General features: G+C 35.3%; 1 protein-coding gene and 1 pseudogene across 1 annotated transcript in view; both read right to left on the bottom strand.

Moving 5' to 3' along the window:
- The window catches only part of LOC105209327 (cysteine-rich motor neuron 1 protein), a 396142-nt gene that overhangs the window by 48987 nt on the left and 322913 nt on the right, over nt 1–24242 (bottom strand). Inside the window, exons 7-8 of the mRNA XM_011179690.3 lie at nt 14331–14773; nt 12742–12872 (exon numbers count right to left, since the gene is read on the bottom strand). Coding sequence (XP_011177992.1) covers nt 12742–12872; nt 14331–14527 — 328 coding nt within the window. The 5' untranslated portion in view covers nt 14528–14773. The remainder of the gene's footprint in view (nt 1–12741; nt 12873–14330; nt 14774–24242) is intronic.
- Nucleotides 250–337, bottom strand: LOC128921848 (small nucleolar RNA U3; annotated as a pseudogene).

Raw genomic sequence — 24242 nt, 5'->3', positions numbered from 1 at the left:
GAGAAGGAAAGGATAAAAATATGGTGGAGTGACCAACACTTTCTTAAATTCACATTTTATAAAGCAAAGTCCAAATCAATTATCATTTCTGGGTTCTGACGGATTGTCAATAGTCGTACCTCCTTTTGTCGTAGGATAATTTCTTCCATTGATAATTTCTAATGAAAATTTCTCTCTGAGGAATGCCAGTAATGGTTCAGTTGTGAAATTTATTCGTTTTATCCTATAAAATATAAATTTATTCGATATACCTCCCCATCGCGGGTGCTAATTCTTTCGATTTGCAAAGAAGTAAATGAAGACTGACTACATAAATGATCCTGTGAAGTATAGTCTTAACTTTTCAACGGCCAACGCAGAGTATTTCAACCAAAAGTCACACAAAATAGTTGAGAATTCGCAGAAATTAAACAGAAACGAAAGAAAAATAATGCGCAAGCATACAATCATACATATGCGTACACATGTGAATATGTCACCAACCAAAAATTTAAGCATTGTTCTACAAAAACAAGAATTGCGCAAATAGCATAAGCATGGCAAGTGCTTTAAGTTCTCTGCTTTACTGTCATTCACTCTCTCTCTCTCTCTCGCGCGTTAATTGTTCAACGCTATTCCCTCTCCACTGAAGCGTTAAACAATTATCGCAACCTTTTCCGAAGTCGTATAAGAAGTATAACTTCAATAATTTTATAATTCGTAAATATCCGCAATTAAATATGAATTTATTATGCTTATCAGTTCGATATGTGCTTATTATAATATGAGTATGATTAACATAAAAGCATAAGTATGAAGTTAAACCAAATAAATTTCAATTTATATCACTTTAAAACTGAAAACCTTGCAGAACTTAAATTTTATCGACACAAATGAGCGTGAAATCACCCATAATATATTTGGAAAACTGAAAATACTACAAACAAACGCTTGTATCTACTTTAATATGCGCTTCTTTCATTTTTAGCAACACAGTTCTATACATAACTGCGTGTGTGTGTGTGAAAATGTATATTTAACGAAATATTTACTTTAGCGCTTTCACGTCCGGTTTGTTTTCAATTTATATGGCGTAGCTACGCAGCAAGGAAGGGAAAACAGTTAAGTAACGCATTAAAATACAAAAATAAAAATAAAAGCAAAAATTAAGAGGCAAAAAAAAAAATTGAAATAAAAGTAAAAACAAAAATAAAAGCGAAATAAAAAATGCTAAAAATTGTAGTGACGGAATTGCTATGAATGAATAATGTAAAAGAGCTAGCCTTGTAGTGCAAACACCACGCTGGAGCTGAGCTGAATGACCACTTCACATTGAACCAGTGGAAAAAGGCATATACTTCACGCATACGCAACCTGAAACCGCCGAGCTGCTAAAATCAATATTTGAAGAGTTTTACGGCAATAGATATCTACACACATAATTGGATTCATGTACATATATGTGCGTGTATGTGAAGCACAAAATGTAAATATTTATTCAAACACATGTATGTAAACACACACATGCACACCTACTTTAATATATAGTATATGTGTGTCAGAGTGTGAATGTGTGCAAGTTTTCTCATCAATTCAATTGGACGACATTAAACTTAATTTCTCCATGCCATTGCTGCCAATCAATTCACACGCGCATCAGCTACAGCAACAACAAGCAGTGTGCTTCTAAGTAGCACTAGCAGCTTTACTAGTAAGCGAAAAAGATGTGGCGAGTTGTAGTTGGTGGCAACTTTCCTAGCGCTGCTTAACGCCTGAACGATTTTCGATGGCGACCACGACGACGACGGTGAGGACGATGACGATGATGTCGATGAAGACTAAAATACACTTTGCCGCCTGTGCAAGTTAGACAGATACGTATAAGGCAGCAATAGACACATAACCTTAAAAATGTAAACAAAGTATATAACGGGTGATTTTTTTGAGGTTAGGATTTTCATGCATTAGTATTTGACAGATCACGTGGGATTTCAGACATGGTGTCAAAGAGAAAGATGCTCAGTATGCTTTGACATTTCATCATGAATAGACTTACTAACGAGCAACGCTTGCAAATCATTGAATTTTATTACCAAAATCAGTGTTCGGTTCGAAATGTTTTTATCGACAAATTTTGTTCAGCGATGAGGCTCATTTCTGGTTGAATGGCTACGTAAATAAGCAAAATTGCCGCATTTGGGGTGAAGAGCAACCAGAAGCCGTTCAAGAACTGCCCATGCATCCCGAAAAATGCACTGTTTGGTGTGGTTTGTACGCTGGTGGAATCATTGGACCGTATTTTTTCAAAGATGCTGTTGGACGCAACGTTACGGTGAATGGCGATCGCTATCGTTCGATGCTAACAAACTTTTTGTTGCCAAAAATGGAAGAACTGAACTTGGTTGACATGTGGTTTCAACAAGATGGCGCTACATGCCACACAGCTCGCGATTCTATGGCCATTTTGAGGGAAAACTTCGGAGAACAATTCATCTCAAGAAATGGACCCGTAAGTTGGCCACCAAGATCATGCGATTTAACGCCTTTAGACTATTTTTTGTGGGGCTACGTCAAGTCTAAAGTCTACAGAAATAAGCCAGCAACTATTCCAGCTTTGGAAGACAACATTTCCGAAGAAATTCGGGCTATTCCGGCCGAAATGCTCGAAAAAGTTGCCCAAAATTGGACTTTCCGAATGGACCACCTAAGACGCAGCCGCGGTCAACATTTAAATGAAATTATCTTCAAAAAGTAAATGTCATGAACCAATCTAACGTTTCAAATAAAGAACCGATGAGATTTATGCGTTTTTTTTTTTTTAAAAAGTTATCAAGCTCTTAAAAAATCACCCTTTACAATCCTATACAGACATACGTGAAGCGCTCACCCACACACATACTCTTAAAAGCACAGTAATGAAACCTTATACTCATTCTATGTATGTGTGTATGAGTATCATGTATGTAGCTTAGACTAGCGTAAGCCACACTTAAGTGGCGAGTAGCCCCGTTTGCTGATGTGTGAAGGTTGTGTGCTGAAAGGCAGTGTGCGCGCAAGTAAGTAGAGTAGAAAACCACTTAGCAAATGTTAGACAGTGTACTAAGGTAGCTCCCCACACACACACACGTGGTATAAATTTATAGTATCATGGGTGTATCATATAGGAGCCTGTGTGCACAGTTTGGTCGCGCTGCCTTCACTAGTTAGTTAGTTGATGTATAAATACGGCCTGAAGGACGTGGCTAAGATTAATAAGAGGAATATAAGCGTAGCACGAACGAAGTTAAAGAGTGTGTGTGTGTGTGTGCTTTGGATGCATGTGAAATATGCGCAGATATCGCCGGTTCAGATACTTATCTACAGGGCTTTTTAGTAGAAATGCCTTGGAGTTAGCATGAAGAGGTTAATTCCAGAGCATATTTTTACTAGATTTCGAAGATTATTATATCTCTTGCATATCTGGACATTCAGAACTTTTAGGATCCACTTATCTGATTTCGGTCGTTCCATCAATCTCTACTCTAGACGATTTCGGTTTCATTTCACCAGAGCATCGTCCCCATGCGGACATTGATTTATATGAGTCTTTTAGGGTACAGATATTGGAAGAGCTATTAATATCATAATCTCGAAAAGTAAATTCTCAGAAAGTAAATAATCTCGGAAAAGTTAATCACCTTTAAGACCTCGAAAAAATAAATTTTTTAATTTACTTTTCAGAGAGTGTGATAAAAAATTCGAAACGAAGCAAGCTGCGTTTTTTACGATGTTGCAAAAACACTTACTCTCTTGTTTATCGCGTCTTTTTAGTAAATAAACTCTCCTACTTGATCCACTGGTTAAAAAATTAAAACGATGCAAATCAGGTGTCAGACTATTTATTTTGTATACTGTATTTGGCAGCAATATTCTAGACTTGCTGGATTAAGGAACATATTCCAAAGACATCGACTTTGACTGCGTTAGTTACCCTTGATTTGATATAGTGATGTTTCTTGTTTTATCTATACTGATCATACTTGATAGCTAACAAGAGTGGGGGACTACAACCGCGCCCACTTTTCATATAACACAATACTAAATTCTAACTGAAGATATCGGAAGAAACTGTCCATAAAAATTGTCCTCAATGTCTTCTGCAACGGTCAATATTGGACTAAAACTTTTCAAGTCCCCAAATAGCCATTATGGTAATTAGACTTAACAAATTAATTGCGAATATCGAATGTACATTTCAAGACCCCAGATATATATAAAATGAACTCAAATAAGTGCGGATTTCAGACATACAAAGTTTATTTCGAAATGTGACTTAAATAATGAATTTAAGGCACTACACCTCTCACATAAAAATTGTCGAAATCGGACCATAACTTTTGAAGGCCCCAGAAATCTAATAATGTACCCAAATAACTGAAGTTTTCAGACTTAAAAAAATAATTTCTGATTTCCTAAATCACTGATGCGACTCTAAAAATTATTTTCGGATATTTAAGATACTGCACCTCTCATCCACAAATAGTTAGAATAAGAACATAAGTTTGCAAAACCTCAGACATCGCATACATATGTTAGTGAAATTACAACTGAAAGTCGTTTGACCTGTTTCTGATGTCTTGATGGATGATGTAAAATTAGAGTCCTAGCCTCTATATACTCAATACATTGGTGTACTATCTTTACTTTACTATATTTTATAGATAGCTACTAAAGCTTCATCTAGACTACTATTATAAAGAGGAAAGATTTGTATTTATCTTTGTCATGAATAAACTCAAAAATAGTTCCTAGGTGAGGGTATGAAAAAAACTCCGTGATGGTATTTTTTTATGATACGAAACCAATTTGACAATAGTTTAGTGATGTTAGCTAAAGATATAATACAAGTTTTAGGACCACTTTTAAGTCAACAAAATTACAATTATTTTAATAGATAAAAGGGCTAACTCAACAAAGTTATTTTGGTAATTAAAGAGTGGGAAATTTGTCAGTTATGTGTTTTCACCGAAATAAAAAAATTGTTTGTTCCAAAAGAAAAAAATACTCAAATTAAGCAAGCCACTTTCGACTGAATCGTGTCTGAAATGTGACTGCATTAGCTATAATGCCTTACTGATTTGCTGCCAAATTTGCCGCAAATGATTATATGGGGAATACTCACGAGCAAATTTTATATAGACCGCCAACACTTCACTCACGCCAACATTTGAGAAACTACAGAAAGAGCTGGGACGACAGAAAAACAAAAAAAAAAAAGTACTAAAAACAGTAATAACAGAAAACACAAAGCTCAAGAAACGCAAATTTACACAAGTGAACGCCAGCAAAAGCTGCGGGTGTAACAAGACGAGAAAGGCTCACTGCCTGACAGCAGAGCCTAACCAAGCAAAAAAAGTGGTTTAAATGCTTTGCAAAAAGACGCAGAGTTGAAAAGTGAATACATGTAATAACTGTGGAGACACATATTATTTCAATTTAAGGTCATGCATAAGTATGTTTGTATGTCTTCACATAAATATATATGTATGTAAATATGGCATGAGCACAAAGAAGAATGCCCGCATGCTTAAGCATTCGCTTGAACAAAAGTTGACTTTGAAATGTACGATGCGAAGACTCGTATTACAAAAACAACAAAAAAACAACTCCTAACCGCTTTGTTGCTGCGTGTGGTGGCAGTAATGTCAACTTTATCACATTACTTTGAATTGAAGTTAATGCCTACATGCCACAAGGAAATTATTTTTGTGGCACATACAAGTGGGTGGTTGGATGTATATATGTGCTGCGTGAATACTTTAATACAATTATATACCTTAAGGCTAAATGTATGTTTGCTGCGAAAGAGCGAAATTTGAAATTTTTGAACTTTGAAAGTTTTGCGGCAACAATACCAAATGTCAACGCACTCATACATCAGCACGACGTTAATATTGTTGACTGATAAGCAGACCGCAAAAATGTCAAATTGCCCGCATGCTTTTATGCGAGAGGTCGTCAAATGGCCTCAAACCAGTTTGGCATTTGATGTTTTGTTATATGTCCACCCACAATATTTTGTTTTTGAATGTCTGCGGCAGTTGAAGGCAGGCAGAAATTTATTATTGAAGCTATATATTTATGTATGAATGATGTGTGCAAAGTATAAAACATTATTTTCTGTCCCCTTTAAGGGCCTCTGCTGACCTCTACGTAGGATATTTTATATAACTTTTAGCAAAAATATGCATTGCAAAGCCATCTCATTATGTAAAAGACAGCCTAAACAGTTGGTCTTTCAAACTCATTGAAGATCGTGTGTCAGGACGTATGCTTACGAGCGATCTATTAGAGCCGACTTCACTTCTACTCGGTGCCAGACCACAAGGGCATAGAGGGTAACGTGTTAGTGGACGAGATCAACGTAGGTAAACCTATGCACTGCCTATATGATGATCTAGACAGAAACTTGGTAAAAAAAGTTCAAAGTGCGCTGAAAGAATTAACCGGGATGCAAAATCGCAAAAGTTATGTGTAAAGCGGTAGATCATGTCACTGTCTGGTGGCGACACACGCCTAAAAGATGGGGCTGATAGATCGCAAAGGCTGCAGGAAATGTCAAGAGCAAGGTACCAGAGAAACAATGGAGAATCTCTTGTATGACTGTCCTGCATTATCAAGACAACGGCTTCAGCATTTGGGGGCGTCACATTATGATAATATGGAGGAGAATTCGTTAGTGAAACCACATAACCTTTTGAAATTTGCGTTCCGAAAGGATGATTACTCCTCATTAACTACGTGACGGCACTTCAGCTGGTATCGTGAAGGACCAAAACTGGTCTATGTGTCGTTTTTTGGCCTACCTAATCTCGCCTAACCTATCCTAACCTAAATTAACCTAACCTAACTTAACCTAACCTAACTTATCCTAACCTATCCTAACCTAGCCTAGCCTAACCTAACCTAACCTAACCTAACCTAACCTAACCTAACCTAACCTAACCTAACCTAACCTAACCTAACCTAACCTAACCTAACCTAATCTAACCTAACCTTTAAATAAAATACTACCTAGACTGGAAGCGAGGTCTATAACGAGTGTCATCCGTTCTAGAACTAACTAATTTTTAGCAGTTGCAGTGAAATATTATTTTTATCAACTAATCACTTATAGTTTGACTTTATTAGCTTAATCTAAATATACAGAAAACTTTATTTGAAAAAAAATCCAATAACCAACCTCGGTACTTCGCAATTTATGCTACATATTTGCTATACATTTATACGCTCCTCCAGCAATAAGACTTATTTCCAGCTTTAATTAACTGCTGATTTAATAATAACACGTGTCACATTTGTAGCTAGAACCATACATAACATATTCATTTAGTACTCCCATATTCATACATACATATGTCTGTGGCAATAAACCAATTCATATGAATTACAACTTTCACGTTGGCAATTTATTTCATTTCTTGGAATTCACTCATGGCCAACTTTAGCTATGAAAGTGGGGAACTAATTAATTTCTTGTCACCTTGCACACCGTTCGATTTGCGTTCAAGGACTAAACGAATAAAGTAGGGGATAAAGGTATTGAATAAATCATACGCATCGTAGTCTTAAAGTGAGTAGAGATAGATATATAGGTTATCAGAATATATGGAGAAAAGCTAATACCGAGACTGTATTAGAAAGACAATCACATTTAGATGTATATATGTATTTAGCCTTCTTTATTAATTCCATGTAATTTACCCCTTCTCTCAAATTATATTATCTCCACGTGACCACAACACTTGGCCTTCGCAAACCTTCTTAATGCAACGTTATTGTCTTATGTCAATAAATAAAGCAACTGAACAGCCAAGTGTGGCATTAAAGTATAAGTACATTATTGAGTATAAGTATTTGCGAAGAATTGGAAATATGTCACGTTTTGAATAACGGTATTCATTGTTATGTCACACAATATATAGATAAAACACATTAAAGATGCTAAGATCTTAAGTTGGTTTGACGTAGGCATAGTAAGTTTTTATGTATTACTGGGCTTACACAGAGAACTTTCAAAACTTCGATTTTTTGTCCAAACGTATAATTTAGATCAATTTAGATAATTTTGGTTTAGGTTGGCCAGAGACAAACCGCTGTAGTGTCGAAGGGATCAACAATTAATTGCAGAATCATCAATTAAATCATCAATATGCTTAAATAAGAGAAATTCGATTCATTTTTCTTACTCGCTGAATAAAGTTATGCACCTTTTGAGAGCTCTACGCTGGCCTAATACCTTAATACATGTAACAGAATGACTTGCAAGACGATTTTCCGATTAAGATTCCCCATCACGGAGTCTTTTTGATACCCTCACCTGGGAACTATTTCCAGAAAGTTGAGATTCTAGCAATAAATATAGACTATGTTACTCGGGGTGAATGTAGCTTTCCGATGGTGAAAGAAGTTTTGAAATCGGCACAGTAGTTTTTGAGTTTATTCATTACAAACATACATACAAATCTTTCTTCTTTATAATAGTAGTACAGATTGGAAAACAGTTTTTTTTTAAGGGAAAGAGAGAGGGAGAGAGAGAATTGTGGATAGGAATGGTGAGTAAGAAAGAGGGGAAGAGAGAACTCACCACTGGTGAGTGAGTAAGAGTGACGAAACATCACCAAACGGTCTGAGGCTGATCGACTTCGCCGGGGCCCGAAATATGGTCATCTGTAGTACTAGATTCCAGCATAAGAAAATCCATGAAGCTACTTGGCTGTCCCCGGATCGAATCACTCGCAACCAGATCGATCATGTTGTGATAGATGGACGACATGTCTCCAGTGTTTTTGATGTGCGTACGCTTCGTGGTCCCAACATCGACTCGGACCACTATCTTGTAGCAGCTAAGATACGCACCCGCCTCTGTGTAGAAAAGCGCACACGTCAACAAACACAAGGAAGGTTCGACATCGAGAAGCTGCAATCACAACCGACAGCCGAACGATTTTCTACTCGACTTGCACTCCTGCTCTCTGAGAGCACTCATCAGCATCTCGGTATAAGGGAGCTGTGGGACGGCATATCAAACTCCTTACGTACAGCTGCAACCGAAACCATTGGCTTTCGGAAAAACCAAAAAAACAGCTGGTATGATGAGGATTGTCGTCTCGCAGTGGAGAGAAAACAGACTGCCTACCTCGCAATGTTGCGATCGACCGCAACACGAGCGGGATGGGAAAGATACCGAGAGCTGAAGAGGGAAGCGAGACGCATTTGCAGAAAAAGAAAGAAAGAGGCAGAAATGCGTGAGTATGAAGAGCTTGACAAGCTGGCCGACAGGGGTAATGCTCGAAAATTTTACGAAAAGATCCGGCGACTAACTGAAGGTTTCAAGACCGGAGCACACTCCTGTAGGACCCCCAGCGGTGATCTAGTGGTTGATGACCAGAGTATACTGTGTTTGTGGAGGGAACACTTCTCCAGCCTGCTGAATGGCAGTGAAAGTACAACACCAGGAGATGGCGAACCCGATTCCCCAATCGACGACGATGGAACAGATGTTCCATTGCCCGACCGTGAAGAAATTAGAATAGCAATTACCCGCTTGAAGAACAACAAAGCGGCGGGGGCCGATGGATTGCCGGCCGAGCTATTCAAATACGGCGGCGAAGAGCTGATAAGGTGCATGCATCAGCTTCTTTGCGAAATATGGTCGGAAGAAAGCATGCCCGACGATTGGAATCTCAGTGTACTCTGCCCAATCCACAAAAAGGGAGACCCCACAATCTGCGCCAACTATCGTGGGATAAGCCTCCTTAACATCGCTTATAAGGTTCTATCGAGCGTACTGTGTGAAAGACTAAAGCCCACCGTCAACAAACTGATTGGACCTTATCAGTGTGGCTTTAGACCTGGAAAATCAACAACTGACCAGATATTCACCATGCGCCAAATCTTGGAGAAGACCCGTGAAAAAAGGATCGACACACACCATCTAATTGTCGACTTTAAAGCTGCTTTCGACAGCACGAAAAGGAGCTGCCTTTATGCCGCGATGTCTGAATTTGGTATCCCCGCAAAACTAATACGGTTGTGTAAGTTGACGTTGAGCAACACCAAAAGCTCCGTCAGGATCGGGAAGGACCTCTCCGAGCCGTTCGATACCAAACGAGGTTTCAGACAAGGTGACTCGCTATCGTGCGACTTCTTTAACTTGATGCTGGAGAAAATTATAAGAGCTGCAGAGCTAAATAGAGAAGGTACAATCTTCTACAAGAGTGTACAGCTACTGGCGTACGCCGATGATATCGATATCATCGGAAACAACACCCGCGCCGTTAGTTCTGCTTTTTCCCGCCTGGATAAGGAAGCGAAGCGAATGGGTCTGGTGGTGAACGAGGACAAGACGAAATATCTCCTGTCATCAAACAAACAGTCAGCGCATTCGCGTCTTGGCTCCCACGTCACTGTTGACAGTCATAACTTTGAAGTTGTAGATAATTTCGTATACCTAGGAACCAAAATTAACACCGATAATAATGTCAGCCTTGAAATCCAACGCAGAATCACTCTTGCCAACAGGTGCTACTATGGACTGAGTAGGCAATTGAAAAGTAAAGTCCTCTCTCGACGAACAAAAACTAAACTCTACAAGTCCCTCATCATTCCCGTCCTACTTTATGGTGCAGAAGCGTGGACGGTGTCAACATCCGATGAGACGGCACTAGGAGTTTTCGAGAGAAAGGTTTTGCGGAAGATTTACGGTCCCTTAAACATTGGCAACGGCGAATACCGCAGAAGATGGAATGATGAGCTGTATGTGTTGTTCGACGACATAGACATAGTTCAGCGAATAAAACGACAGCGGCTACGCTGGCTGGGTCATGTTGTGCGAATGGATGAAAGTGCCCCAGCTCTGAAAGTTTTCGATGCAGTACCCGCTGGTGGAAGCCGAGGAAGAGGGAGACCTCCACTCCGGTGGAAGGACCAGGTGGAGAAGGACCTGTCTTCATTTGGTATTACCAATTGGCGCCAAACTGCCAAAAGGAGAGATGCGTGGCGCACTGTTGTGGACTCGGCTATAACCGCGTAAGCGGTTTCTACGCCAGTTAAGAAGAAGAAGAGTGAGTGAGAGTGGAATAAAATTAGGAAATAAAGAGAGAGGGAGAGATAAAGGAAGAGATATAGTATGAGAAAAAGGAAGATGGATAGAAAAAGAAGAAAGGGAGAGCCATAACTATTTTCTTGAATTAGTAGATTCCAAGGAGGAGGTATAAGAATATAGTGGGTGAGTGAGAGTCGAGTAGTATTGGGAGCAAGTTAAAGAGAGAGAGAGAGATATAGTATGAGAGAAATGAATAAAGAGAGAGAGAGAGAAAGGGACAGCCATTATTGTTTTCTAGAATTGTTGGATTTCAAGTAGGACATTGTTTCGGAGTGGAAGATAGTAATAGGATAAGTAAATCCATTGCCTTTATATTTGGTACAACAACAGATTAGAGATGTGTTCACAACATAAATTTGCAGAAATGTCATGGCTTGCATAACAGCAGAGTGAGCGATTATCTATATCTAATTACCCTAAAATATTTTGTTATAAACACATTTTATATGCTAATGAACATTTAATTGAGCTTTCAAAAACAGAATCAAATTAGTCAAAACATTGCAAAAGTTGTTGATTTTGAATAAATAGACAAACAGTTTTAGTTTTGCGTTTCGAAAGTAAAAAAGTGGTGGCTTACCAGCGGAGCTAATTCTACTGTCCATAAATTTAAATTTTATTAGTGAAAAATGCAACAGAGGCACTACAAGTCTCTACTCTATTTACTCTTCATATGTTTTTTGCAATTTACGGCGACGAAAGTAAGTACCAGCTTTGAAGTCATTTTGGAAAATATATATTATATATTCTTCAACTCTTTTCAGCGCAATTATGGCTTTAGAGTGAACTTCTTAAACTATACATTATTTCGTGACGATTTCGCCACGAATATAAGCTTTTCCTACCACAATGTACGTAATCTTATTAAATTAAATACGGAATTCGTGCCATTGCAAGACTTCGGCAGTGGTTTAATGTTTAATTTCACTTTCGATGCATTACGCAAGGATAATACAAAAATTAAATTCTTAAATTTCAAATTGGATGGTTGTAAGGTTATGGAAAATATTTATAACAACACGTTCATTTTGATAGTGTTAAAGGAATTGCGACGCTCATCGAATCTGCCCAAACGTTGTCCATTTTTGAAGGTAAGTGGCCAGTAAGATATTTATGGGAATGCCTTCAATATTAATTTTAATTCCTTTTAGAATCACAAATATTTTGTGAAAAATTTCACAATAGACCCTGAGAGTTATCCACCTTTCATTCCTATGCTGAATTTTGCTTGGCAATTGCATATGCGCAAAGGTGAACTCAACTATGGAAATATTTACGCAGAGGGCAGGGTTTACAAAACTTAATTCACTGGAAAGAATCGTATGTTGTTGTTGTGGTTTTGATTGTGCTGTAATTATTTATTGTGTAATTAATGACGAAAATTTCACTTTATCACCGGTGCAATGGTTTATAATGCAAAAATAATTTCACTAATGATTAATTAATTGAACTACTTATTGCGAATATTTAGAAAAAAAATACTCCACAGTTCACTCAGTGGAGCGAACTTGTTGAGAGGGTTTTCTTTTCGACTTAATGGAGAATTTAGTTCAAAATCCAAGGGTTGATAACTCATTAATATTTAAAAAATATTAGTAAAATAATTTATAACTCACCCATACAAACGCCTAGACCGCTAGTGATGGGTAATTTTGTGACACACTGTAGCGGTGGTTCACACTGGCCGGAGAAGCCACCAGGGCCGCCACAAGTTTCGCCAAGTGTTTTGGCGCAAATGCGACAACATCTGAAAATATGGAGAATTTTCGGGAGATTTATTAATGCTTCAAAAAATTTACATAAAATTAAAATTAGAATTGAAAATTTGTTAGTTGTCAAATTTAATGACAATAAACTGACAGCAATACAATTTCGATTTCACATTATATTTATGAGACTAGGATTCCTAACAGGTTTCCAATTAGTATCGACTACGACAGTATTGTCTTAAATCGCTATAAAAATAAAATGACGACTATATCTAGTACTGTCATTAAATTTGACATGATTTTTATGTCAAATTCAATGACAATATACTGACATGCATTTTTTGATTGGACTTGGATTCTCAAAAGGTTTCCAAATTGGTATCAACAGTATTGTCTTAAATCGCTATAAAAATAAGACGATGACTACATCTAGTACTGTCATTAAATTTGACATGATTTTAGATTGGACTTGGATTCTCAAAAGGTTTCCAATTGGTATCAACAGTATTGTCTTAGATCGCTATAAAAATAAGACGATGACTACATCTAGTACTGTCATTAAATTTGACATGATTTTAGATTGGACTTGGATTCTCAAAAGGTTTCCAATTGGTATCAACAGTATTGTCTTAAATCGCTATAAAAATAAAATGACGACTACATCTAGTACTGTCAATTAAATTTGACATGATTTTTATGTCAAATTCAATGACAATATACTGACATGCATTTTTTGATTGGACTTGGATTCTCAAAAGGTTTCCAAATTGGTATCAACAGTATTGTCTTAAATCGCTATAAAAATAAGACGATGACTACATCTAGTACTGTCATTAAATTTGACATGATTTTTATGTCAAATTCAATGACAATATATTGACATGAATTTTTAGATTGGACTTGGATTCTCAAAAGGTTTCCAATTGGTATCAACAGTATTGTCGTAAATCGCTATAAAAATAAAATGACGACTACATCTAGTACTGTCATTAAATTTAACATGATTTTAAATTGGACTTGGATTCTCAAAAGGTTTCCAATTGGTATCAACAGTATTGTCTTAAATCGCTATAAAAATAAGATGACGACTACATCTAGTACTGTCATTAAATTTGACATGATTTTTATGTCAAATTCAATGACAATATACTGACATGAATTTTTAGATTGGACTTGGATTCTCAAAAGGTTTCCAATTGGTATCAACAGCATTGTCTTAAATCGCTATAAAAATAAAATGACGACTACATCTAGTACTGTCATTAAATTTGACATGATTTTTAAGTCAAATTCAATGACAATATACTGACATGAATTTTTAGATTGGACTTGGATTCTCAAAAGGTTTCCAATTGGTATCAACAGTATTGTCTTAAATCGCTATAAAAATAAAATGACGACTACATCTAGTACTGTCATTAAATTTGACATGATTTTTAAGTCAAATTCAATGACAATATACGATAATCATTAAAGTTATACAAACTGCTACTCACTTGCACGGATCCCACAGCATCATGCCCTTGCCTGGACAATCCAACGATCGTATGACATCACATTCTTTCGGATTGCAATAACACTTTAAACCGTCAACCACTCGGCTACCGGCCGCCACCATTATGAGCAGATAGCAGCATAAATAAATTAAATATGTGCGCAGGTTGAGCAAACAAAATTGTGTGGTCGAGCACATTGTGGCTCAGGTGCTCCTCAACTATAGCAAGGTAAACAATATGTCTTGGTTTGGACTTGCGTTTGAGTTAAAAGCCTGTCTTGCTAGTTCTCAGGTGGGCTTTGGATATACAAATTTGTTGGGAGTGTTTTTATCTGTAAAAATTTATTTTTATCTCTAAACTGTGTATTAGTCGCTGTAGTTGTCGTTGCTGTTGGTGAAACTGTTGTAGTGCCATGGTTTTGAGTTTTTGGAATAGATTTTATGCTGGAAAGAGAAATAAATATATTATTATTTTTTTTATTAAATGCTATAACTAGAAAGAAAACTCGATTTTACCTTCTTGGTTCAGAAATATTAGACATTCGAAATACTTAAAAATTAATATTACATGTTTTCAAAATTTCAATGTCAGTTTTTTTTTCAATATTTTTCTTAAAATAAACGGAGTAAAAGTAAGGTCCACATAATGAATGAATACTCTTACCCTACACAAGTTGGGTTATACCGATATTGTCCTTAGGAATACTCTCATCCGTCCCTTATACATATGGAACGACATGTAGAATAAGAGAACTGGAACTATGGTTCACGAAAATTCTACAGAACCCCATTTAGATCATGTTGGTATGGAATCAGAAGCATTTAGACCTAATTTTGTGGACTATGACGGCAGAGTTTGAGTAGCGTAGACTTCGTTTGAATTAACCTACAGTTATGAACCACACCTGGGATTCTATTAACTAAAATATAAATCTTTTAAACAAGTAGAAGTCAGTCAAGTACATATTATTTTAGAACACAAATTACTCTCCAGTCGTTAGTACTTAATACTATTAGACACAGAGTAATCATTGAACTCAGTTCCTTAAGTGCCAAACAATAATCAAAAGGTATGAAAGAATAGGAAATACTACAAAGAGGTATTAAAATAAATAAAACAAGAAATGAAAAAAATAACAAAAACGATTGAGTAAGAGATTATTCTTCATCAAATGAAATGAAATGAAGTCCACAAAGCAACAAAAACTACGAAGGAAAGAAAGCGGAACAAAAGGAAATACACTATAAAATAGAAAAGTAGGCAATAAAAGGTAAAAGGAAGCAAATGGGAAAAACTACAAATTTCAAATGATGTCTCCAGCAACCAACTAAGTGGATCTTCTAGCAAAGACGAAAATTACCAATCTAAAGGGAACCAAAGTGAAGACATAAAAGCACAAAAAAGAAATGGAACTAAAGCGTAGTGTCATCAATATCAATTGAGACAATCGGCCATTCACATTTGAAGAGAATGAATGACAAAAGCGATTAGAGATAAAAATCAAGAGGAAATGTGCTGAACCAAATTTGTAAGTACAAATATATATATATAAAGTGAAGAATGTCGAATAAAGATTGTAGTATAGAAAGTGGCTTGTGGAAGTGTGGAAAAGGAAATTTACAGTAATTTGCTTGTCAAAAGCTAATACCATAGATTTGCTCAACAAAAAGCTACATTTTAAAGCTGTCGAGTAATCAGTTTATGGAAAGATATCAGGTTTTTGGTAAGAACAGAGCAGTGTTTGATTTGTGAAAATAATGAAAGAAGGATGTGACAAACAAATAAAATTTATAGGAATACTAGACATTTCCATAAGAAAGACAACACTATAGTCAACCGTACGATATTTCTACATTCAGTTCGAATTCTCTCCTCGCACAAAGGTAGGTAATAAATTTCAATCAAATAAGCACCAGATTATGGAAGCATTCTTTAGTCAAATAGTTTTGAAATAAGCACTAACGAGGAATATATGCTATTTTCCGAAAAGTTTTTTCAGCTCCTTAATATAAATATATAATTTAAATCCTTTTTTATTTTAAAACATTATTAATGCATACATTTTGGCGCAAATCGAATTTATAAATAGCTTTAAAATTAATTTTGAACAATTTGGCTATATATTATAACATTTCCCCTTCGCTAATTATATAAAATAATGCTAATTTGTGGGCAACACAAAAAATAGAAACAAAGAAAAGAAAGCGACTCACTCGTGCATCCAGCGCCTTGACAGCCTTTTCTTAATAACCAAATTTTCTATTCCGTCCAAAAATAAATTGTTTAATGAAGTGAATAGGTCTTGTGTCTAGCCAACAATTGTTGTAGCGGTGTGTGCGTAGCTGTCGTGCTCAGCAAAATATATTATATAGTGTCTTGTGCGTGATGAGAAATCTTGAGCTTTGAAGCTCCCTAACAAAATGTCGGTATATAAATGTGTTTATACAAAATATATATTTCCTTTACAATTATCTCAATGCTCGGTATCTAAATCTACATTTCGCAACGCATATATTTTTCTCATTACTGCATTTCTTCATATTCGTCTCGTCTGTTTTCTTAGTACATACAGCTTGTGGTTCAAATATATTTACTCTTTTTTAACTCAAGTGGCTTTCGACTTCGTTTCTTTCTTGCACGGTCTTATGGCCCCAGGCATCCGATTATCTTGAGATTTTATTTTGTTTTCTTCATTGTGTAAGCCAAGGCTACGATTTGTTGACATGCTCTTTGTTTTCATCCTTCAGAATGCTTGCTGTGTTTTTGTGTTCTTTTTTGCGCTTGTCTCATTTTCTTCTATTTTTTCGCTTATAATTTGTGGGGTTTGTTTTGGCGCGTAATTTGCTATTTAATTTCCCGCTTTTGTTCTCGGTGTTTACTTTGTTTTTTCTCTACAATGTTGCCTGTTGGGTTTGTTAGTTTTTTCTATATTGTCGTCGCGTAGAAATATATATTTTGATGGTCAGCAATTTATCTAGCTTGGGTACAATAGCTCTTCTTCTTGTTCGTTTTAAAAGGTAGTCTTTGTTTTGGAGATTTAATTTTTTTCATTTAAATTCGAGCAGACGACAATTATAAGTTTTTCATTATTACCTTCTTCCCAATTTTAAAAGTCCTTCCTACAAATAGCCATTTAACTTTTATTATTTATGGAAAAATTGTAATATTTCCGCTCTTCTAGGATCTCTTTAATTTACCTAAGTTTGAGATTACAATAAATTTATAGTTAATAATCTTAGTTGAAGCTTCTATTTTCGACTGTCTATCGTCAGGAAAAACTAACTCTTCCATTGGGAACTTTTTTTTTTAATTAAAAAAAATCAAAAGTATTTGGAAATTATATAACAACTTGCTTTACCTTAGTGTTATACTAAGATCAGCGTAAGCTTTCTCATAGGTTTATGGCTTACATACATTATATTTTTAAATTGTGTTATCAGTTGTAGAAATTGATAAATGAGCCAATTCTTCACAGAATCCTTTGAATATATCTTCTAAGAAAATTTGAGTTCATTTTCAAAGTCTTTTTGGAAGTTACTAGGTTTGGTTAAAGTACTTATTTTCAAATAACCTTTAAATTTTATAAAAAAAATTAAGTTTTTAGAAATCACCTTGAGGTCCGCCTAATGGTTTAAATTACATTAATAAGTTTAAGTAAATACAGTTAAAAGTGACAGTAATGAAATTGCTAATTTCTTTGGAGTTCCAGATTACGCACCGGGGGTGAGAAGACCAACCTTAGATTAATTAATATCACTGTTAGTAGTTGTCTAAGAGATTTATGTCTAGAGCTATATATTTTAATTCATAGGATCCTCAAAAAGAGTGATCCAAGGCTATGAAATATTTCTTAAAATTAATATGTAGTCTTATTTGATATTCTGAGTAAGCTTGAAGAAACATTTCTCGAGGAAAAATCTACAATATTTGGAGTTTCATCCTAGAAAATTAACTATAGACCTAGCTTGGGTATTGTTGACTATCTTTTTGGTGATCGATGATCGAAGCGTCACCGGGTCTTAAGTTTTTACTTAAGTTTTTGAAGATATTTCAAAGTGTCAGAAGGAGTCTCTCGTTTAACAGAAATTTGAATCTTATGAAGAAAAAGTAACCAGTTCATTACATGGTAATCCATTCGAAATTTTGAAGATCGAATATATAGCCTCTGCTAAATAAATATTGAAAAGTTCTAAGCATTTATTAAAACGAATAGCAAAAGTTTGAACATTTAAATTAAATTAAATTTTATACACTTCCCCAAACAACTCTCTCCCATACTGCTCTCTCAGTATGAATTTGTTGAGTCATAAGCTGTGGGTAAACTTTCATAATATGTGTACAAACAAATCAACTAAAAAACTGAACGAAAAACAAAAACGAAATCACTGAACTGGAAAATATGAAAATTGGTAACTGTGGCAAAAGGGGTAACAAACCATAATTTACTTGCACAAGCAGGGGCGGAGAAGCAGCAAGAAGCAGAGATAGCGCGTTTCAGCAAATGAAAATTCTAAATCACGTTCAAAATGCTAAAACACTAGTACAAAAAACGTGAGCTCAGATAAACAGAATGAAATGCAAAAAAAGCAAAATTTGTGCTATGCAGATGGCTGTAAGCTGAGCGAGTAGTCACAAATATTACAGTTATGTTTGAATAAAACTTAACATTTGCACAGTCACATTGGCAACAAAAAAAAACGGAGAATTTACAAATTCCACTAGACAAGAACGACGCGTTAGACTGATTGCTTGAATACTTGCAGCATAGCAGGCGACGTCTGTTGGCGTGAAGCAGCAAGCGTAAAATTGTTATTATACACGCGCAGATAAAATTATACAGTTACGCGGGTGTATGTATGTATGGGGTAATGAAACAATGTTTGCTGAGCTGATGAGTGGAAGCTTAGTGCGCCGCTGTGCGGTCATATGGCGGAGGAGTAGGCGCAAAAGCAGACAGGCAGCGTCTGTTGGCGGCAAAGAAAACACTTGGAAGGGGCGGAAAAGGGATATACAAGCTCAGAAGACAAGTGAATTGATGAAATGAACTGACTAGGGAGTGAGGAAAGCAAATAAATAGAAAATTAATTTATTAAGGAAGGTACAATGACGGACGGAAAAATATTTTTTGTTATTAAATTTTTTTTTAATAAAGTCATTGTGAAAGCTTGGAGGTTACCTAAAAAACATTTAGTTCCATGTATATATGTAATTCTAAGTTTAAGTTTAAGTTTAAGTTTAAGTTTAAGTTTAAGTTTAAGTTTAAGTTTAAGTTTAAGTTTAAGTTTAAGTTTAATTTTAAGTTTAAGTTTAAGTCTGAATTTAAGTTTAAGTCTATGTTTAAGTTTAAGTTTAAGTTTAAGTTTAAGTTTAAGTTTAAGTTTAAGTTTAAGTTTAAGTTTAAGTTTTAGTTTAAGTTTAAGTTTAAGTTTAAGTTTAAGTTTAAGTTTAAGTTTAAGTTTAAGTTTAAGTTTAAGTTTAAGTTTAAGTTTAAGTTTAAGTTTAAGTTTAAGTTTAAGTTTAAGTTTATTTTAAGTTTGAGTTTGAGTTTGAGTTTGAGTTTAAGTTTAAGTTTAAGTTTAAGTTTAAGTTTAAGTTTAAGTTTAAGTTTAAGTTTAAGTTTAAGTTTAAGTTTAAGTTTAAGTTTAAGTTTAAGTTTAAGTTTAAGTTTAAGTTTAAGTTTAAGTTTAAGTTTAAGTTTAAGTTTAAGTTTAAGTTTAAGTTTAAGTTTAAGTTTAAGTTTAAGTTTAAGTTTAAGTTTAAGTTTAAGTTTAAGTTTAAGTTTAAGTTTAAGTTTAAGTTTAAGTTTAAGTTTAATTTTAAGTTTAAGTTTAAGTCTGAATTTAAGTTTAAGTTTAAGTTTAAGTCTATGTTTAAGTTTAAGTTTAAGTTTAAGTTTAAGTTTAAGTTTAAGTTTAAGTTTAAGTTTAAGTTTAAGTTTAAGTTTAAGTTTAAGTTTAAGTTTAAGTTTAAGTTTAAGTTTAAGTTTAAGTTTAAGTTTAAGTTTAAGTCTGAATTTAAGTTTAAGTCTATGTTTAAGTTTAAGTTTAAGTTTAAGTTTAAGTTTAAGTTTAAGTTTAAGTTTGAGTTTAAGTTTAAGTTTAAGTTTAAGTTTAAGTTTAAGTTTAAGTTTAAGTTTAAGTTTAAGTTTAAGTTTAAGTTTAAGTTTAAGTTTAAGTTTAAGTTTAATTTTAAGTTTAAGTTTAAGTTTAAGTTTATGTTTAAGTTTAAGTTTAAGTTTAAGTTTAAGTTTATGTTTAAGTTTAAGTTTATGTTTATGTTTATGTTTATGTTTAAGTTTAAGTTTAAGGTATAGTCCATGTCTACTAAGTATATTTATCTATCTCTAATTCTATCTATCTATCAATCTATCTATCTATATCTCTATCTTTACCTCTATCTCTACCACTATCGCTATCATCGTCTTACCTCCATCTAATCTTCATTTCTTTTCAGTTTTCAGAACCGATATTTTCCCAAACTACAAAAATACCCTTGAGAGACACACAGCTCTGGTAATAACGACCTTAGTGGCACTTAGATTCCAGCACAACCGTTATGTACGAGTATTAAAATGATGAGCGACCAACTACGACGCTGGACAAGTCATGTCAGCCGACCAAGGCAGTCCAAGCGTTGATGTTAGCGTTATTATATTTATAGTTCAAACTAACTGTACTTTAGTGCATGAAATGTAGCTAACCATCAAAGCGACCGTCTAGTATATACACACAGACAGACAAAGAAACACACAGTCATGCTTACTCGCTTAAAGCACAACGACTAAATTCCCGAGTCTACGCTTGGTTTGCGCTGCGGATATCGCCAGCCAGTTGACCAACCAACACTGGTTAAGTGGAATGACTTCACGCGCAGCAAATTAATAGAAAAAATGGCAGCTCACGATACTCTGCAGTGCGGGTTGTGGTGCTATGAAAGCAATAACTTTTTGTCTATTTGTGAAATTGGTGTGCAAAAGGCAAGCGGCAGTAAAAAGTATTAAGAGAAAATAAGAGGAAGGAGTTGGGGAAACATAAAATAGCAAAGGAAAAGTTTCATTTAAAATAATGAAATGAATATAAAGCAGCAAGCTGTAAAGTGCTCGTTATATTATATTATTGAAAGCGGCATACGCGGCGTATACGTAATGTTTATGGGTGACTTGAAAGTGTAGCGCTTTGAAATTATTGGCTGAAGTTTTTCGTAAAATATTAAACGCGCTTTAAGTTCTTGAATAATTCGATTAAATTTTGAAAATTTCAGCTATACAATTTATAAATATTTAGTATACATATTATATGAAAGTATTAATATGATAAACAGAGCTCTTTGAACTCGAAAATATTCGCCAAATTTTGCAAAATGAAACTCTGAAATCTCGATTATTTATTTGTTATTACTAGTTTCCTTCCTTTGCTCAAAAATATTTGCAAAATATAAAATTACAACTCTCTTATAATTAAAACATACCTTTTTGTATGAAAGACTGAACTTGTGGAACACTTATCATATCTATACTCTCGCAACAAAGTTGCTTAAGAGAGTATTATAGTTTTGTTCACATAACGGTTGTTTGTGTCCATTAACTAAGAGAGTTAGATATGGGGTTTTATATGTATATATAAATGATCAGCATGACAAGTGAAGTTGAAATCCAGAAGTCTGTCCGTCTGTCCGCGAAAGCGATAACTTGAGTAAAAATTAAGATATCTTAATGAAACTTGGTACACATATTCCTCAGCACCATAAGAAGGTTGGTACTGCAATGGGCGAAATCGGACCATTGCCACGCCCACAAAATGGCGAAAACCGAAAACATATAAAGTGCCATAACTAAGTCATAAAAAAAGCAATAAAAGTAAAATTTCGTACAAATGATCGCACTAGGAAGGGACATATCCGGATGTAATTTTTTTGAGGAAGTGGGCGTGGCCCCGCCTCCAAATAGATTTTTTGTACATATCTTGTAAACCACTGAAGCTATATCAACCAAATTATCTACAGTCGTTTCTTTTAGGTACTACCTTATGTATGTATGTATGTATGTGATTGGCGTTGCAACCGTTTAGCCGGTTATAGCCGAATCGACGATAGTGCGCCACCTGTCTCTCTCCTTTGCAGTTCGGCGCCAGTTGGAGATCCCAAGTGTAACCAGGTCGCTCTCCACCTGGTCCCTCCAACGGAGTGGAGGCCTTCCCCTTCCTCGGCTTCCTCCGGCGGGTACTGCATCGAACACTTTCAGGGCTGGAGTGTTTTCGTCCATTCGGACAACATGACCTAGCCAGCGTAGCCGCTGTCTTTTTATTCGCTGAACTATGTCAATGTCGTCGTATAACTCGTACAGCTCATCGTTCCATCGTCTGCGGTATTCGCCGTTGCCAATGTTCTGAGGACCATAAATCTTGCGCAAAATTTTCCTCTCGAAAACTCCTAGTGTCGTCTCATCTGATGTTGACATCGTCCAAGCTTCTGCACCGTAAAGCAGGACGGGAATGATAAGTGACTTGTAGAGCTTGATTTTGGTTCGTCGAGAGAGGACTTTACTGTTCAATTGCCTACTCAGTCCAAAGTAGCACCTGTTGGCAAGAGTTATTCTGCTACCTTATACAGTCCAAAAATGGAGGAAATCGGATTATAACCACGCCCATTTTCGTTACAAAAGTTGTGTTTAAAACCACTAAAAATGCTTTAATTCACCAGAAACTTTAAATTTCATCATAAAGAAGGTACAGAAGGGCTACATTCAAATTGGTATACAAAATTTTAAATGGGCGTGGCTCCGCCCACTTATGGGTCAAAAACCATTTATCCGAAACTACTCGACCAATTTCAGTGAAATTCGGTTTGTAATATTTTCCTTGCATCCCAATGATATGTTGTGAAACTAAGCCAAATCGGTTCACAACCACGCCTACTTCCTATATACCAGAACTTTGAAGTCGATATGAATCGTTTGCTTTACAATATATAAAGTAAGCACTAGTGAAGATATCGGAACAGAATTTTGCATAAATACTCTATTTATAGTGTGGCACCTCCTTTCTAAGAATCGCCGAAATCGGACCATAAGTTTTCAAGGCCCCATATATCGAACATGAGGACCTCAGTGCTTCTAACAAATTTATTATCGAAAATATAGATAAGTCTCTCAGATATCAATGGACTTTATACCATATATATGCGGAATATGTGAGTCAAATTGTTTGTTATATTAATAAAATTACATAAATTGCGAGAGTATAAAATGTTCGGTGACACCCGAACATAGCCCTTCCTTACTTGTTTATATATGGTATGACCTAATTTTGTATAATTTCGATTTCAAAGGAAATTAATAATTATTAATTAAATTATAAGAAGTGAGTTTTTAAGAGAGTATCACAAAATCAATCAGGTTCTGAATAGAAGATGCTATTAAGTACAATTTTGGAAGTGACCCACTGCAAACCTTCACAACGTTATAATGAAAGCTATGTTGCTACAAATTCAGAATTTTATGTATTCCGAATAAGAGTATATAAAAGCTTCCACAAAGCTTTCTCAAGTTTTTCGCATTATATTAAAGTCCTCCCTGCCTGCTGAGAGCTAAAACCGCAGGAAAAATAACTCGTCTACTTGATTATAAAAATTAACTGCAACCATAAAAACAAAGCGAAATAAAATATAGACTTGAGTTTCTTAAGTAAAAGAAAAAATGTGAAAGCACAAAATTATTAAAATAACTGTGCGAAAGGCAAGAGATAAATGCGAGCAAGTAAACACTTCAACTCACTTTGGTGGAGGCAGTACCACAATTATTATAGCGCACTTTTTATTTTTGCTTTCGGTTGCGCTTAAATTTTTCGGTTTTCGCAGCTTTTTGTGATTTTTTGTTTCTTCTCATTTTTGTAGCATTTACGCAAGCTTTCCGGCATT

The sequence above is a fragment of the Zeugodacus cucurbitae genome, chromosome 4 (assembly GCF_028554725.1).
Source record: "Zeugodacus cucurbitae isolate PBARC_wt_2022May chromosome 4, idZeuCucr1.2, whole genome shotgun sequence".
Classification (NCBI taxonomy): Eukaryota; Metazoa; Arthropoda; class Insecta; order Diptera; family Tephritidae; genus Zeugodacus; species Zeugodacus cucurbitae.
The sequence above is the reverse complement of the archived record's forward strand: the minus strand, read 5'-3'. Positions and strand labels throughout refer to the sequence as shown.